The sequence below is a fragment of the Trachemys scripta genome, chromosome 6 (assembly GCF_013100865.1).
Source record: "Trachemys scripta elegans isolate TJP31775 chromosome 6, CAS_Tse_1.0, whole genome shotgun sequence".
Lineage (NCBI taxonomy): Eukaryota > Metazoa > Chordata > Testudines > Emydidae > Trachemys > Trachemys scripta.
Window position 1 is genome coordinate 119,918,142 of NC_048303.1, and position 18,868 is coordinate 119,937,009.

At 43.2% G+C, this 18,868-nt stretch overlaps 1 protein-coding gene across 3 annotated transcripts in view; it reads left to right on the top strand.

Moving 5' to 3' along the window:
• PAX5 (paired box 5) overlaps positions 1-18,868 on the top strand; it is a 232,082-nt gene that overhangs the window by 106,724 nt on the left and 106,490 nt on the right. For all 3 annotated transcript variants that reach the window (XM_034774864.1, XM_034774865.1, XM_034774866.1), the window contains exon 7: positions 10,424-10,553. In XM_034774864.1, coding sequence (XP_034630755.1) covers positions 10,424-10,553 — 130 coding nt within the window. The remainder of the gene's footprint in view (positions 1-10,423; positions 10,554-18,868) is intronic.

Here is an 18,868-nt window from a genome sequence, read left to right on the forward strand (position 1 = left end):
ACTCCTGTAACAAATGTCTGTGTTATTGAAGTCCTCAAATCATGGTTTAAAGACCTCAAGGTGCAGAGAATCCTCCAGCAAGTGACCCGTGCCTCACGCTGCAGAGGAAGGCGAAAAACCTCCAGGGCCTCTGCCAATCTGCCCTGGAGGAAAATTCCTTCCTGACCCCAAATATGGCGATCAGCTAAACCCTGAGCATGTGGGCAAGACTCACCAGCCAGACACCCAGAAAAGAATTCTCTGTAGTAACTCAGATTCCACCCCATCTAACATCCCATCACAGACCATTGGGCATATTTACTGCTAATAGTCAAAGATCAATTAATTGCCAAAATTAGGCTATCCCATCATACCATCCCCTCCATAAACTTATCAAACTTAGTCTTGAAGCCAGATATGTCTTTTGATCCCACTACTTCCCTTGGAAGGCTCCAAAGAAGGTCTGTTTTTCCCCAAAGACTTCAGCTAGCGGACTGCCTGGTGGAAGGTGCCCTAAGAATCCTTGAGCATGGGTTGGATGAAAGAGAGAAACAAGTAACAGTGAGTTTTCAGAGGTGTTTTGGTCTCAGCACTTGTAGTCATGGTGTGTGTGGATTTTTTTTTTTTTAATTGGATATGTCCAGGTTGAGTGCCAGGTGCTTGTACAAAATATGCCAGCCAAGGGACCAGGTTAACTATGAGTATGTAGAATTGGGCACAGAATTTTCTTATCATACACCATTCATGATGCACTGTGATGACACCACCAAGTCAACATCTATCCTTCACAAGATAGAGAAGAAGCAGCAGTGTGGCTTTTTAGAGGGAAAGGCCCAGTGTGCACCACTTTATCTTACTGCACATCATTAGCTGAAAGGGAGGGCAAAAGGGCAGATTCTATATGCACAAAACAGCAACAAAAAGACAACAAATCACTTGGATTATTTTTGTATTTTGACAGTTCAACCTGCTAGCATATTGTGTGAAAAGAAATCAGTGTACTACCGTGTTCCCAACAACAAAAGGCACCTATACAATACAAAGGAATGAAGAAATATCAGTTGGTTTATTTAATTTTTCAAAGTTGTGGTTTGGAATATTGAGCAGCTGAGAAAAGCAAAGCATGTGTGTCCAGCTAAGTTCTGTGTAGCACCTTTGAAAGGTTACTTCCAGTGCAAACGAGACATCCCTTTCCTTTCCTTCCATCACTTGGTCTTCTGACAAGGTTACATAGTTTCAGAATGCAAAATAAGTAGGAGGGGAAAAAAAGGAAAACATTTAATTTTAGCACTTTTCCCCCTACCACTCGACCTGGATCACAATAATACATCACATAATCCCAACCAGTATCACACGAGACTGAAGGTGTTCTAGCCAGGTGTTCTATTCCTGTTTTCACTCACCTTTCTTTGTTCGGGGTTCATACACTTTAGGGAAGCCACCTTTCCCCTGGGCCCCCGCTTAGTATGCTACTCTGGAATAAAATTCCAATAACTGCATCAAAAAGAAAATCACTCAAGAGAGAGTTGGCCACAGCCACTCTTTCTCACCAACCCTAACTCAGTGTGCACCCACAAAGGTCTATATCACCCCAGCTACAGCTGCCGTGGCCAGCGGCACTAGTGTATTGCTCATTCATAGAATAACTCTTGAATGTAGTAGTATCAAAGCTGCGATCCCTCATTTTCCTTCACTTTTTTCCAACAAACAAACTGGGAAAAGACCTAGTGTGGCACTAAGGAGTGTTTAAAAAAATCCCTTTAGGTGTTAAATGTGGAAGTTTACCACATAGTACAAGATCTGTACTCTTTCACAGGCAGTCCAACCAAAATATTCCCCCAGATAGGTGCAGGAAAGGACAGAGGAATTAAAAGTAGCTCAAAGACCAAAGGAAATTAAAAGTAAAGGCTCCTTCCTTCCTGTCTAATGGAAGGAAGTAGACATAAATAACTGAGGAAAGCTGACTCTCTGGAAGTCTAGGACCACGAGTTAAGGTACATAAAGAAGAAAACTGAGGTGTCACAGTCCAAAATTGGGGGCGGGAGTGGAGTTGGGACATGAAAACCAAGTCCTGGAGTCTGCATAGGGGAAGTATTGCAGTGCTATAGTTTAACATGCTTTGAACATGGCTGAAATGTATTCATCGTCCACCTCTCATAGATGATTGTGCAATGAGAGCATGTTAAGAACAGTACATGAGAGCTATGTACATTATACCACTTCTGCCATGGTCAGAAAAATCCCAACTGAGTAGTTTGGATCATCCAAGGAGCTTCAGCTCTATAGAACTCTATGCATGATATAAGCGAAAGGCCTCTGTACAGGAAAAAAAAAACTTTCTACAGAGTGCCTGTGGAAAAGTTCAACTCAGAAAGGCAAATGATATCCTTACTTGTATCCACTAGAGTAATGTAGGTAACTGCGTTAATATTCTTTGCCTATTTTGAACTGAACTGGCCAGCTGCTGTAGAAAGTCAGTTGTGGTAATGAGATGTGTATTGCTACTAATTTTGGTTCTATCTCATGGTAAAAAAAAAAAGAATGCAGAGTGAATTTGAAACCAGTGGAGACGTACTGGTAGGAAATCTAATCTCTGAGCTGTCTTCAGTCTTTAGCATCAAAGGTCAGAGGGGTAGCCGTGTTAGTCTGAATCTGTAAAAAGCAACAGAGGGTCCTGTGGCACCTTTGAGACTAACAGAAGTACTGGGAGCATAAGCTTTCGTGGGTCAGAACCTCACTTCTTCAGATGCAAGTAATGGAAATCTCCAGCTACAACATCACCGGCTCATTCACCTGCACGTCCACCAATGTGATATATGCCATCATGTGCCAGCAATGCCCCTCTGCTATGTACATTGGCCAAACTGGACAGTCACTACACAAGAGGATAAATGGACACAAGTCAGATATCAGGAATGGCAATATACAAAAACCTGTAGGAGAACACTTCAACCTCCCTGGCCACACAATAGCAGATGTAAAGGTAGCCATCTTACAGCAAAAAAACTTCAGGACCAGACTCCAAAGAGAAACTGCTGAGCTTCAGTTCATCTGCAAATTTGACACCATCAGATCAGGATTAAACAAAGACTGTGAATGGCTATCCAACTACAGAAACAGTTTCTCCTCTCTTGGTGTTCACACCTCAACTGCTAGCAGAGCACTTCACCCTCCCTGATTGAACTAACCTCGTTATCTCCACACTGATATATACCTGCCTCTGGAGATTTCCATTACTTGCATCTGAAGAAGTGAGGTTCTGACCCACGAAAGCTTATGCTCCCAGTACTTCTGTTAGTCTCAAAGGTGCCACAGGACCCTCTGTTGCTTTTTAGCATCAAAGGGTTATTTTAAATGAAAGGTTAGAATGTAGGATACTGAAAATATTATTTGGCCTGTGTCTCCAAGGCCAGAATCCACAGCATGCTTCCATCGCCTGAAAGCATGGGTCACAGGAAGGATGTTCTTAAAACCAAAGTGCTGGTTGAGTCTTCACCATCCTGCTTCTCCTGATTTTTGGGTCTTTTTCTTATATAGGCTCCTATTACCCACCCACCCCATCCCAATTTTTCACACTTGCTGTCTGGTCATCCTACATCTAGGCCAGGTGCTTCTCATGACACAGAATAGTGATTAGGCATGTCACAGAACAGAAAAGGGACTTAGGACCAGGTTCTCATCTGCTGTGAATCGGCGTAGCTGTGTTGACATCAGTGAAGCTGGTGCCAGTTTACACCAGCTGAGAATCTAACCCTGAAAGTGAAGCAGAAAAATGGAAGCCAGCAGGAGTATCACTAGCAAAAATGGCTAGTGATTGTGTTTTTTTCCAAAGGCCCTAGAGCATGTGGCAAGCTTATGCATTTCCTCATCATCCTGAAGTGGGCAGGATTACATAGGCACATGAAAGCTGTTTGCATACTGGTGGAAGTATACACAATAAGAGGTTGGTGGTTGTCAGGGAAAATCCTTTACTTCTTGGAGACTGGAAGAGTAGCTTTGGGGAAAACTGCTGTTTTCTTCTGAGGGTGGAGTCAAGAAACCCAGACTGTTCCAGGCTCTGCTCCTGATTTTTATCACTTTGGGAAAGTCACTTAAACTCTCTGAGCCCAGTTGGCTACAAGTATAAGAAGGTACCACTCCATTAAAGGCAATGGGATTAGCCTACCTGCGCCAGCAGTAAATTTGGCACTCTGTGCCTCAGTTTCCCTTTTGTACAAGAGGCCTGGTACTACTTTTTTCAAACAGGTATTGTAAGAGTTAACAGTTTGTAAACAAAGTGCATCAACTATGTCCTCTGATCAAATGTAAATACAAGCACTTGGCCTGTGACTTCCTGCATATATGCAGAATGTCTCTGGTGCTGCTGGTGGCGGCGTTGTTACAGACAGACCTTATTCAGTTCAGACAGTGGTGTCTCTTTGTTCGTTTCCCTTTAGACAGAATGCCTATCTCTCAGGCATGGATGCACCAGGCAGGTTGCTACTGTTAGTCAATCTGCAGCGTATACAACTTCCCATCCTCCTGATTGTTGATGGGTTGGGGGAGAGGGATGCAGAGAGAAATCTCACATTATAGTTCAGAAGCTTTTTTTTTCTCACTGCTATCCTTTTATATATTCTCCTTCTTACATTTCTGTGTTTTCTTTCTCCTTCATGCTATGGCAGTGGTGCTCCATGCTGATGAGACAATACTTGGTGCAACCCCAGGCAGTCATTTTTCAGGTAATTTCTTAGGGTACCAAACACCCGACTCATGCTTTTTCAGGTGTCAAGCTGGTTGGGTTTCCCCAATTATGCAGGGGTTCTTTGGTTGTACCTGGGTAGGTTGGGTATTTTCTTTCCCTGGCTATTCCTAGTCCAAAGACCATGGGGCTGTGTTGCAACTAGCAAAAGCCAAAGGAGTAACATTCTTAGATTAATGATCAGTCTCCACGGCAGCACAATTCTAGAATGTAACTAAGGCTTTTGGCAACTAATTATGAATAATCAATGGTTAGGGTCAGTAGGGATGAATTTCTGATACAGTCACAAGATTCAGGAGGAGGAAGGATCTTCATTCTTGATGGTGAGAGGAAAGGCCCCTCCAAGAGTTGTTAGTTTAGCAAGCTTTGCCTTTTTTGGCTTCATGGTGGGATATATGGCAGTGATGCGCTGTGTGCGCGGAAGAGGGAGCAGAAAAGATGATAAAAGGCCCACCCCATGTGAGTCAATGACAAAGCCCTTGTTTTGTTCAGTGGTGGTTACATGCACGTTGAAGGCTCTAGTGTTCCAATACCAGCCCCAACTGCAGAACACAGAAGCTAATCTTTTCTTTAGGGACTGACTTGGAACCATCCGTGTTATTAGGACTGCCTGCTCTTTCTGTGTGTCTCTTTGCCGTGCGTGTGTGTGTTAAGCTTGGCGGGGCAGAGAATCCCCTGTTTTTACTTGTTTGTGAAGAGCTGGACCCACAATGCTGCTGTATGAAGTAATAATAATTATAATCAGCCCCAGAGCTTAATGCACCTGGGTTCTACAGGGAATGAGGGGAATTTAAGTTTGGACTCTTTTGTTGGGTTTATAAAATAGAGGCTCTCTTTCTGCTCTGTACTCCAAGTTCTTAGCTTCTATTGAGGCAAATGTTGGCTCCAGTTGTTTAACTGGCTTGTTGTTGTATAACATACCCTACAGCTCTGCAGTGTGAACTGCTTTTTCCGGAACTATTGTACTTTCTGTTTCCAAAGCTGTACGAGCTGTGGTAAATGCCAGTCTAAACTGGCACAAGATGCGTGTTGTTCATTTCATCACAGCTGTCTTGGCCTGGTACCAGCACATTCTAGGCATGCGCATATGGACCACGCTGCCACGAAACGCAGGAACGCTGAGCACAATAGTGGGCACCATCAAGAGTGCTGCCATGTAGCTAGAGTCTCCTAGCAGCTGTTGTTTTGGGGAAAACCCATACAGCAGTTAATGTTCTTCTCTCTCTGTTTGGACACATTGCTTTCTGAGGGGATAAGTGGAAAAGTCATTGACCAACAGGCAGCTGTGTTACTGATGATGTGATAAAGGACTATGCTTTATCTGACTGAGGCTTTATCCATATTCCTCTTGCCTCGAGTACCAACAAACATGGGTAGGTGTTGCTGGCGGATGGCTCAGTTCAGGGCCTTCGTGCTGGCCAGGCCATAACAACAGGCCTGTAAAGTTGGCAGTCGCAGCTCCAAAGGAATTTCCACAATGTAGGGGGCTCCCCAGTGGTGTCATGGCTCTGTATCATCCCGCAGCCCCTGGTGTAGGGTGAACGTCAAGAGCATTCCCCTGGGAATGGGGACATGGCTGGAACACCACTGTATTCTGGCTACTCCCAGCTGCTGAAAAAGCCCCTGGGGCCCTAGATTGGTGCAAGCTTGGACCATGCTGAGGCTGCTGTAACCTGTGGCAGGCTAGCCAGCCCCAGAACATGGAAGGCTCATAAGTGACCTAAAGCCACCTTTGCCTCCTCCTTATTCTGACATCCTGGGCTGAGTTAGTGATGAATTTCCACCCATTTTTTCCTTAAAGCCAGTAGTAGCTTCAATTGTTCCAACCTGCTGAAGGTATCTCAAAACTCCTGGATAGATCCTATTTTATATGCTAAGATAGGCATCCCAGACCCATAGGGTTACAAGGGACCGCAAGAGTCATCAAGACTCCCTGCCAAGATGCAGGATTTGTTGGGTCTAAACCATCCAAGACAGATGGCTCCAGCCTCCTTTGGAAAACGTCCAGTGAAGGAGCTTGCCTGACCTCCCAGGGCAGTCTGTTCCATTGTCCTACTGTTCCGTTGTCCTACAGTTAAGAAGTTATCAATAAGCTTTCTAAGCTGGGTCAAAAAGAGCAACATTGGCACTAGATGCATCTTTACAGACATGAAGTGAAGGAGTGGGGAAGTACCTGCTGACTTTCCAAGGCTGTTTGAGTGGGGCAGACAGTGAGTTCTGTGCAAAAACTCTTAGCTACAGTAAAAGTTTGTAGTTATTGGTACTAATTCTTGTACAAAGTTTAAGGCTTCTATTACTGGGAGTATAGAAGATGTCTCCTAGTTTGATAAGCCTTGTTTGCCCTTATGTTTTTGGGTAATTATAGTTAGTGTGGGGGTCTAATCCTGATATTCCTTGTTCCAAAACCAGTGGGAGGAGGGATAGCTCAGTGGTTTGAGCATTGGCCTACTAAACCTAGGGTTGTGAGTTCAATCCTTGAGAGGGGGCCACTTAGGGACCTGTGGTAAAAATCAGTACTTGGTCCTGCTAGTGAAGGCAGGGGGCTGGACTTGATGACCTTTCAAGGTCCCTTCCAGTTCTAGGAGATAGGATATCTCCATTGATTCTTAAAGATTCTGCTAGAGGTTGTAGGTCCAATAAAGTGAAAGGAGAAGAAAGGTAAAATGTATAAGCCTTGTAGACAGTTCCCAGGCCCATAAAACTTGCATTTTGCTGACAGTGAACGTATCAGTTGCAAGTGCAGTGGCAACAGCTGTGGAAACCATGCTGCTAGCATAGAAATCTGTAGCATTATTGCTGAGGGTTGGCCAAATTTAGACCCGCTGTAAGTGGGTCCATAGAAGTGCATCCATTGATACTAGGTCTAGTATGTTGGCACAGCTTGACGTTTTACATCAGACTATAACTCTTTTTACAAAGTGTTAATGGTGCTCGTTAGACTCATCACAGGGTTTGTCCGCACCACAGCCAGAGAGGTGTGCTTGCAGCAGGAGTAGATCTATCAGAACCAACTTTAGCTGGCTTGGGTACCGCTAGCAGTGATGGCATGGCAGCACAGACTTCAGCATGGGCTAGTTGTCCGAATACATACCCAGGATCCCGGATGGGCTTGTTCATCCCATGCTGAAACCCATGCTGCTATTGGTACCTGATCTAGCTAGATTAAAACTATGTCTACACCTGCTACAGTCACACCCGTGATTGCAGTGCAGACGTACCCGAAGCACTATAGGTAAGCATTAAACTGCAGCAGTACTGTGCCTTTAAGTGAACTGTCCTCAACATTATAATTAACTTCAATTCTGTCTAGTGAAAGAAGGATTGTAACCACTGAACAGGGCAGATCTATGTACTCTACTGTAACAGCACGTATTAAATAAATGCTACTTTTTTGGAGGAAATTTTGTGTGCTCTCTTCTCCTTTTCAGAATATGCTAAAGCACAACTTGACTTCAAGAAGTCAGGGTTTCCCTGTGCCAAACTGCTCACACAGTCCCAGAGTGCTTATTACTCCAGCAAATTAGCTTTCAAAGGCACTGTGCATCCTTACAAGACAACATCATGAGAAGATCGGCAGTGGGCTTTAGGACCCTCTGAAGGATTAGGGGATGTGATAGGGTTTTAATAATCAAGGCTAGAGAAGATGAAGGCATGGATGCCGTGGAGTGGAAGTAGTGGCATACGCAGTGCTGTTGAGGAAGTGTTGGTGAGCAGATAGGCGCACCCACAGATGTGTCGAGACAAGGAGCGTTTCAGACTCAAAGGGGCGCAGAAGACTCTGAAGAATGAAGGAGACAGGACACATGGGGTTATGCTTTAGTATTTTCACCTGGCTGAAAAATCTTTAACCCAGAGAGTATCACGCAATTGATTCTCTGGCAAGATACCAAAATGGTGATGACACCAGTAGTGGTAAACTTGGCAAAAAATATTTGGCATGCCCTCCGGCAAGTGCTCCCTGGGGGGCAGCCCGTCACGATGCCGGGTGACCCCGGCGCCTTGTGCCGCTTGCGTCTGAAGCCTACTCTTCAAGAGGAGCTTGCCTCTGTTACCGTGAATCTGCCATTACTGGGTTATCAATATGAATTCCTGCTAATTTTAATAACAACTGTGCTACAGAGACACAAATATAGACAAACCCTGATATTCATGCCAAACAGGGCCGGCTCCAGCATTTCTGCCGCCCCAAGCAAAAAAAAGAAAAAAAATCCGCGATCGGCGGCGGCAATTGGAGAAAAAAAAAAAAAACCCGTGATCGGCAGCAGCAGTTCAGCGGCAGGTCCTTCGCTCCTAGAGGGAGTGAGGGACCTACTGCCCCCAAATTGCCGCAGGTGCCACCCCTCTCCCTTGGCCGCCCCAAGCACCTGCTTGTTAAGCTGGTGCCTGGAGCTGGCCCTGATGCCAAACCCCAAGCTGAGCTTTCTGTCTCAGACCATGCACTGAAACCATCTCATGCCTCACCGATAACTTTGAAAAAATCTTGTATTTAGGAGCAATCATGTTTACACAAGATATTTTTTGCATTGCTCCTTACATTATTAACATTTTAAAAGGAATTTATAGAGTGCCTTGAAAATATACAGGGCCTGTTTCACCACTGCATTACTCCAGTGTTGCAAGGCGGTTACAGTGGCTTAAACTGCAGTAGTGCAGTGCTAAATCACCCCAATTTTTAAGTTTATTTGCTCCTACTACTTATTCTTCATTGAAATCATAACCCCTGATTGCTCTGCACAGGGTTATAATCTCACAAATAAGGGATTATGGCGTTGAGGGAAGATGAACTAAAAAAAGCAGATTCTAGTTTTGTGTAAATGGCCCTGAAAATTACGGGAGGAGGGGAATGCAGATAAACGTTCTGCCACATACGCAGAATTCTTTCTAAATATAGGGCCAGATCCCCAGCTGCTGTGAACTGTCAGAGCTCCATTGGCTTTCAAAGGCATCAATGGACGTTGTCAATCTTACTTCGGTGGAGCCGTCGGAGGCTCTGGCCCCAGATGTTTAAAGTTTCCCATATGAGATCGGTGGATCTTTAATATTCCCAGGTGACACTCGATCTTATTTATTTTAAAATAAATTTGGCATTGGAAATGCTTTGGGAGATGTGGTGCCAAGGCTGTCCGTGAGCCCCTGCTTGCAGTAACTAGGTTTGCCTAAATATGCTTTATTGTTACAATTTGACCTGGAAGGAACTACTGTGCTCTTCAGTGGGACGTGGTTGCAAAACGTTTCTGCTTCCATCTTCTCTTCAGGCATGTCTTTCTCTACAAGTGTGATTAGTGGAATGAGAACATTTTGATTGTGTTACCATGAACTATTATGTAACAGGCAAATGACTTACTCTCAACAGTCATAGTCACCAACTTTGGTCTACAAGATGCTGCCACACTGAAAGATTTTGTTGCTTAACAATAATAATCTTGGATCCTTTTAGTAAAAAAACAACAACATTTTTTGTTCTACTAAAGCAGCAGAGACGAAGATAAGACACACGTAGTGTGGGTTACTAATGACAGATTTAGCAGCACACTTTAAATGTTCTTTGCCTTTCACATGGCTAATCTGATAGAACAAAAGGCTTAGGGTTGTTGTTGTTGTTTTTTTGCATTGTACGTAATTGTGTTATACTGCATGTATCAGAAAAAGGTTGTCGAATATCAGATATACTATTTCTGAGGTATCTCTTGCTTCCTTTTCCAGACGACAGAATACTCAGCCATGGCATCATTAGCTGGCGGATTAGATGATATGAAGGCCAATTTAACAAGCCCTACTTCAGCAGAATTAGGAGCTAGTGTTCCAGGACCACAATCCTACCCTATCGTGACAGGTAAGACATCTTGGGAGCCTGATATATGTTGAAAAAGAATGAGTTTGTTGACCATCTGGGGGAAAAGCTGAATGGTATTTTGCCGCTCCTGGCCACTCACTGCCATTTATAAGAGAGACATAAACATAAGAAGTGTTACTATTCTTTTCAGAATAGAGCGAGACCAGTTTGCACCAGTGGAGGCTCTGGCCCTCCAAATCTAAACCCTGAGTACCAACATGTCACAAAAAGTGAGGTGTTGTCTCTGCTTTGGGTGTTGCAGGTTGTTTATCATGAAAGTGTTTGGCATTTGCGACTGGCCTGAATTTTGATGGCATTTCAGATCGGATTGAATTTCAGGTGCATCCGATCCCTCTAAATACAGATGCTTTGGACCACTTTTGGAATTCCACTCTTGCTGTAGGGTTTGGCATTTAAAAGAAGCAATGATTCATTATAGTAGCATTAAGTCAACTGTATTTGTGTAACAGTCATAGCCATTGAGAGGAGGTTAGGGACCAGCGGCTACTAGATTTTGATAACATTCGTCGAATGAGTCAGCTACATCACTTGGGACTAGACTGCACAAAATGCAATAGATTCTCAAAATATTTCCGTAAGAATCACTCACGGCTTAGTACATGAGCCTCTAGAACTCAAGGGTGTATTTTACCTACCCTTAAACTTTTTCTTTTGTTTTTTTCATGACACTTGGTGACAGTCCAAATTTCAGCCTCAGATTTTCCTCCATTTTGCCTACTGTGGAGTTTCATTTTGGCCCAGGTCCTCCAGGGATTTTAGGCACTAACTCCCATTGAAATCAATGTGAATTAGGTGCCTAAATACCATTGAAGATCTGGGCCTTAGTGGCTGAGCAGAATGTTGTGACATATTTAGGCTGCTGCCATCTTGTCTTGAAAGCACGGCAGTTGTGCAGCGTCTGTGAACAATTCTGAAAACACAAGTTAATGCAGAGTTACTTCTGCGCAATGTAGAATCAACCTGGGGAACGTATTGCCCAGAGCTTAGCAGGATTCAAATAAGATCATATCATTATATGGTTAATGAGGAAATCCACACTTCTAGTAAGTAGGATATACCTATATATACACATATATATTGGTGGGACTATAAATCATCATGCTTCAGTACATAAGGCAAACACTGAGTGTTGGGAGTTAGGAGCAGTGTTCCCTCTGGCCAGGTTGTCCCATAAATGCTCACTACAGAGCCTCTTACATCTTCCTCTGAAGCATCGGGTACAGGTCACTGCCAGAGACAGGGATTGCCATGGCAGATCAGACAAATCGAATTGCTTTTAGGATCTGAGCCAATGCCCATTGAATTCAAGGGGAGTCATTCCATCGACTTTAATGGGCACTGGATCCAGCCCCGAGAGCACAGTTTGCTCACCATAAAGGAAAAAGGCAGAACTTCCTAGAAGCGGGGAGAACGAACGAGTGGCATGTGTTGGTCAGACTGCTTGATGCACTATTGGGAGGTTCTCAATAGCATGGTGATGGGAGCAGTGTAAGCATCTCCGTAGAACAGAATAGAAGTGCACTATGCAGGTCTAATTTACCTGCAGGTGCTCAGTACTTCAGTGCTAAGGTGATGGGTGCTAAAGGAGAATGTAAGAAGCAAATTAGGAGGGCACGTGGCTGAAAAAAGAGAAATGAGTAACAAGAAATTCTCTGAAGCTGAGAAAATCCGAGATGTTAGGTGGATCACCAAGGAGCAATTAAGGAGGATAAGAACAATGCAGAGGGGGTAAATATTTCTTTGCATCAGCCTTCCCCAGAGAGGATGTTGAGTGAATATCTACCTACCTGAGCCCTACACTTTGCCAGTGATAGGATGGGCACTATGAAAGACTAAGGGCTTGTCTAGATGGGGAGTTAGTTGAGTGACAAGCTGGGGTGTTAATCTACAGTGCACTAGTGTACCATGCACCAAAAGTTCCCTAGTGCTCATTGGCCTACCCCTGTTTCAAACAGGGGAACTTGTAGGGGGCTGCTGTAACCGAGTCCATATGGACAGTTAGTGCCCGGCATGCTGAGGCAATGTAGATTTACACCCCAGCTTGCTAGACAAAAAATTAACAAAAGGAAATACATTCTCACCCCTCACAATTAACTTGTAGAACCTATTGCAACAAGTTTCAGAGTGTCAGAGTAGCAGCCGTGTTAGTCTGTATCAGCAAAAAGAACGAGGAGTATTTGTGGCACCTTAGAGACTAAACATTTTTAAAATTTATTTGTTAAATAAATTAGTTAGTCTCTAAGGTGCCACAAGTACTCCTCGTTCTTACTGCAACAAGATATCCCAGACACTAAGAATTTAGTAGGGTCCAAGGATTTCATCCAAACTGCTAAAGGCAATGGAAAGACTCCCATGTACTTGAATGGGCTTTGACTCAGGCTCCCCCAAAAGAACAGCTCCTTATATGGGTAATCAGATCACCCACCAGATAGGATAAAAAAAATAACTGGGATATAGGCCTTCTGGTTCAGGGCATAAACCAACCACCAGCTGTCTGGGGCTGGGAAGAAACTTACGTAAATTATTCTGCAGTTGTCCATTATGGCACATTATACTTGCACCTTGCCCTGAAGCAGCCAGTACTGGCCACTGTTGGAGACAGGATACTGGACTGGATGGACCACTTGTATGCTCTGGCAGGACAGTTCCTGTGTCCCCGCATATTTTCCTGCCTCTCAGAAGCAGCACTCCTTCCTATTCCCACCTAGCCCTTTTGTGTAATGGAGGGATTGTAAAGCAAACCTTTCCCAGGGAGTGTTCTCTGTATGCCCTAGCACAAGCCCTATTAATAGGGCTGCCTCCCCTGAGAAACTGCAGTCTTGTAATTCTTACTCAGGCAAAACTCCTATTTACTCCAAGGAGAGTTTGCACAAGTAAGGAATGTGTGTCCAGACCAGCAGTGCATCCAGAATGTCCAGACCTGCAATCCATTTCCTCCCCATGATCCTATAGTGATAAACTGGCGATTCTTTTTATGGGCTTATTTACTTATCTGTGATGATAGTCAGCAATATTTACTAAAATAGGGTCTAGGGACTCTAGAAAAGCTGCTACTTGTTTTGTTTAAGCTAGAACCAAATGTGAGTTCTTATGCGAAGTTATAAGTAATGTTAAGAAGTTGAATCAATCTGTCGGTTTTATTTTTACGAAGCCTAGAAAAATTCTGTCACCGATCTTAGACGTGAGAGAGAACCATAACAACACGAGTGTTTCAGGAAGGGTGAGGTATATAATTCTTATCACACTGGAGTTTACTGTCTAATGTCTGGGTTTATAATGGTATTCACATTAGAGTTCCAGTAATACGTGCAATGTTTTTTTGGTATTTTTGATTTATCAGAAAAATCCATATGGCTAAAATATTTCATTTTTTTGGTAATATCACTAGGTGTATTATGGTGTATCATGAAGCCTCAGACAAGATCAGGGCCCACTGTGATAGGTGCTGTACATACACATAGAAAGAGACAGTCCCAACACTTTACAATCTAAATAGACAAGACAGACAAAAGCTGGGAGGGAGACTACTATTATCACCCCTATTTTATAGATGGGAAACTGACTCACAGAGGAAGAAGTCTCTAGCACAACTAGGAATTAAACCCAGATCACCTGAGTCCCAAACTAGTACCTGAATCACAAACTACCGTTCTTTGGACAATCAACAATAATAATAATAATATTGTAGTTTTAGAGATGAGCAAATTGGTTCAGATTAAGTAAGAACCAAGCTGAATTCCAGCCTCTCCTGAGGTTCAAAGACGTCTGGCTAACTTTTAATTCTTGATAGTTTTTGCATGCTTCTGTACTTTCGGGTTCCGGGTGAAATAAAGAGACAATCTGTCTTGTGGTGTTTCCTGCCTAACCGAAAGCAAGGACCTAGAGTACTGAAAATCTTACAAGAAGGCTTGTCCTTCAAAGACTTCCAGCTTGGTTTTGCAGACCTAAGATTTTAAGGTAGTTTAGATAGTTTAGATAAAGGTCAGCAAAGCATTCAAACCTTGGTGTTTAAGTGTACCAGACCACTGAGCTTTTGAAGTCTGGTCTTTGCTGCTTTTACTTGGTGTTCCAACATATGTCACTATATAATAAACATGCTTGTTATAATAACTTCGTTGTTGGGAGACCCAAGGACAGTTTTATATTTACAAAACTGACAAGTGAATTGTAAACTCCAGCAGAAATCTTTGATTGAAATCATCATTTTTATAGGGAATCTTTCTGTTTTGTGTGAAGCAGACCAATGGCCCATGTTTCAGCATACAGTAGGCCATTAATGTGCAGGGTGCTTAAAAAACCCCATATTCCAGGATGAAGATCTTGAAATATATACTCATGAGAGTTTGAGAAATAGGTTTTATTGTGGCCAAGAAAACTAATCTGGTTCTTTTGATAGGCTGAGATCTGCAGTTCAAGCTTCAGCAGTTTTTATGAAAAAGTCCAGGGACGTTGCTGGGCTTCTGTTTGCAAACTGACCGACGTCTAGTTCATATTGTGAGTCTTTAAGCCATCTCATAAAGCAGTTTAATGGAAAATAGGCTGAGAACTAAGGAGATAAGTGAATTATGATCACGGTTTTTCATTGTTCTTATTCCAAGACCATGGTTTGGACAGCAAAGCAACACTGAGAAATGAGATGTGAAAGATCCTCTGTGTAATTGTTGATGTGAAGGGTGAGGCTCACATTTCCGAGCAGACTGGTAGATCAAATTGGCAGTGATATCATTTGAATAAAAAGCACTGCTTAAACATTGGCATTCATACCAGCACACGCCTTTAAAAATAGGTCTAAGTTATGGCGAAAGGAATTGTTGATGACCGTTCTCAGCACTGCTTCGTCCACAGACTCCCCTGTGTTATGGACCGCTGGCTAACCATCTGATTAGCGAACCACCTGATTTCTCTCCATCGTTTTTATGCCACATTAAATATTAAGTTAAAAAAATTCCTTCTCTTACTGCTTGCTGCCATGGTTCATAAGCACGCTCTCCATTTGCAAGCCAATGACATGTGCCTAGCCCATTACTGCTGTAGTCAGCAGTTTCAGAGCAGCTTCTGATTGTTACTAATTACCTGCAGATGCATTTTCTCCGCTCCAGCTTGCTGACTTCAGCTTGGTCGCTATCACTTTGAGAGGACAAAGTGGGGCTGAAATTGACACCTCCGCTCGGCTCTCCAATACAGCACAGAGGACAGATTGACAAATCCACAGGCAGTCCTGACTGCAGCTGGTTGGAGAGTCAGTTTGCATTAGCAGTGCCCAGAAGTGACTGGATTCAACTGTCGACTGGCCTAGCAAAGGAGCCAAATAAGAACATTTCATTTTAGTGGGAGCGGACACAAACTCTATCATTCAGTTAAAAGAGGACACTTAAAACAAAGCATCCAAGGCAGATTATGGTTTTGTTTTCTCAGCAGAACAGAGGAACCTTGTCATTTACCTCACCAGAAGCATTCAAGACCAACTAACCCTTCCTTAGCTTCCCTTCCAGGTTGCGGCAAAGGTAGAGCTAGAAACGTTGGACTTAGGTTTTCTCTCTATGTAGCATAATAGCGGTACTGGAACACTGGCTGCTTTGGGGCTGTGTAGCCACTGACCCCTGTGCAGAGTAGGAAAAAAATTCTACCCCCCTCAGCATTTTATATGCACTTTGTGCAGGTGTATACAACTGGAGGAGGAGTGAGGCAGAAGAGACTCCTGTGCTGGAATCCTCCAAGTGGTCCCAAACCAGATGTGGCGTAGTCAGCTTAGAAGGAGCTTTGTGGGGACGCTCCCAGGTGTCCACCTTCCTGATGGCCAGGGAGAGAGAAAACAGAACAAAGCTAGAAGCACAGTCCCCTTGAAAAACGTGGTGACACACACAAAGGGCAGGGGAAGAGGGAGTCACTGAATGGCAGTCATGTTAAATTATCTGCTGTGGGCTTGTAGTGAGGGACGTGGGCCACCAGACCTAATTCATTCAGGACTTTGGTCTACATTGAATGTAGAGAACGCAAGGAAAATGCACCTGGCTAAGTGCACTACTCCAGTTTTAGTAAACTCAACTCTGTGTTTATTTATGTAGATGTATCCGATAACCTTAGTATAATATATTATACCAACCAGCTATTTCTCCATAGATCCAAGTGTACAAAGCGAATACAAATAACATACACATTTCTCACAATCGATATTCCCATATATGTTGCCAGGTTTATATTAATAGGAAGTGAACGTGGCAAAATGAAAGGAAACACATGTAATGCAAAGGACCTGTATTTATCCTGGGATCTATGACGAAAGACTGTAGTTACCTGATCCCTCGCCAGACTGTTTTGTTACTCCAGCAATGCCTCAATTTATTCGGTAGCTTTGTCTCATTAATCTCTAGCCTGCTTCATGTCTTATTCATCCTGACAGGCAGTGGCTGCGATCTATGTGCCAGTGTTTTGCCAAAGCTTTTGTTGCATTTCAATGCTCGTTTATCATTTCTAATGCTGCGAGCAGTATGGTAGGCAGGTTAGCTGGCCTGGAGAGCTTTCCAAACATCGAACCTGATGGAAAGTGCTTAAAACGGACGATGATGCCGAAAACAACCCTCAGGCTGATCTCATGCCACTCGCATTTTTAAATCATTACAGATTAGACTCGGTCTCCCCTACGGAGGCAACTTGCCCAAGAGCTAGAGGAAGTCTGCGGCAGAACCAGGAATCAAACACAGGTCTCCCGCAACCCAGTCCTGGGCCTTAACCATGGTTAACTTTCTGGGCATGCTGTAAAGTTAGCCTTTTTCCTCAAGCCTCTGGATAGGTTGATGCTTGGGTGATGCACTGGTCTAGTTGCTGGGTATTTTTATGATCAAAGCTAGCTTTTGTGGTGTTGGGAAGGGTAATCAATCGAGTGTGAGCCATGGTTGTGTTTGAAGGGTTGTAAAGCTCCCGGAGCCCAGGATGAGTGCACAAAAAATCTAAGGGTGTCAAACCTGAGCTAACCGGTCCCACTCCTATTGACTTTAAAGGGAGCAAAGTTAGGCCACTATTGAGTGCTTTTTGAAAACCACACCCTAAGTAACCAAAGAAAATATTGTAAAGAATGTACTAGTAAAAGCACCATTCTGGGATACAGGCTAAATTATTAGTATATTCTTGTTTGTTCCTTTAGGACATAAATCACTCAGTGTCTTGTGTGATCTGAGAAGGCCGTGATCCAAAGAGGATTTATTCTAGCCACATTTTCTGGGGGGGAAGGTACATGGTATGCTTCATCCCCCTCCCCCATGGTATTGATCCAAAACCGATATCTGGGGGCAGATCTGCTGCGGATGTAAATGGCCATGGCACCATTGAAATCCATGGAGCTAGGAGTGTGTTCACCTGACAAGCACTGTAAGTGCTGGAATGTAGAGTATACAGATGAGGTCACCTTGGTATCCATTGTTTTACTAGTTCCATCTCCTGTTGATGTCTACGTGATTGGCCATTCCTTAGAAATCCTAAAGGATGAAAGAAAACTTCCCAGTTGGGGATTTTCCCCTTGAAGCTTTTTAAATCTTCCTTTTCTAACCTCCTACCAGAAGATAACATGTTTTACATCTGCCCCTAGGAATAAAAACGCCTTTGAGTTAGGATCTCAAAAGGCTACTATCACCGTTAGTGAATATATCCCAAAACATCTTCTGGGAATGTGTGTTAGGAGGAAAGGGAAATGCATAAGAGATCTTTAACTAAAGCCACCTTTTCTTCCATTTGTCTGTCATTGATATTTCCATTATCTTAGGATCTGGCTCATTCATAATTATTGGTTTTAAATATCTATATTTTAAATATAAATTAGAGAAATATAAATGTTTCATGTTTATAAGGAGCTGAGGTATTGCGGTGCTGGATGAAGTATAAATACCTAACTAGACCAAGTAAGTAATTGACATGAAATAGGGTATGCAATTGTCATGGAATAAACTCTTACATAGGGTTGCTAAAGTAAATACGGCCTTGCTTTGTTCTGGCTTGAATGACTGCAGACAGACTTCCCCCATATCATAACAGAATCACTGCCTTTTTTTTTTGGTAAGTTTACCTTTTCTTTATTCTGGTCATGCTGAAAACAGAAAAAGTTTAACCAACTGATAGAGTGCAGCTCTCTTCAACCCTTATATAGCCTTTGGGATTGATGCCAAGGTAGCTAAGAAAGGGCTATTTATCTTTTAGGTAGAGCACCTTATCTGACCTGCCTTTTATGACCCCTTTTTTGATGATGATCTGAGACAGCTAAATTACTTTTCATGTCAAATTGAAAATATAACGTGAAAATAAAA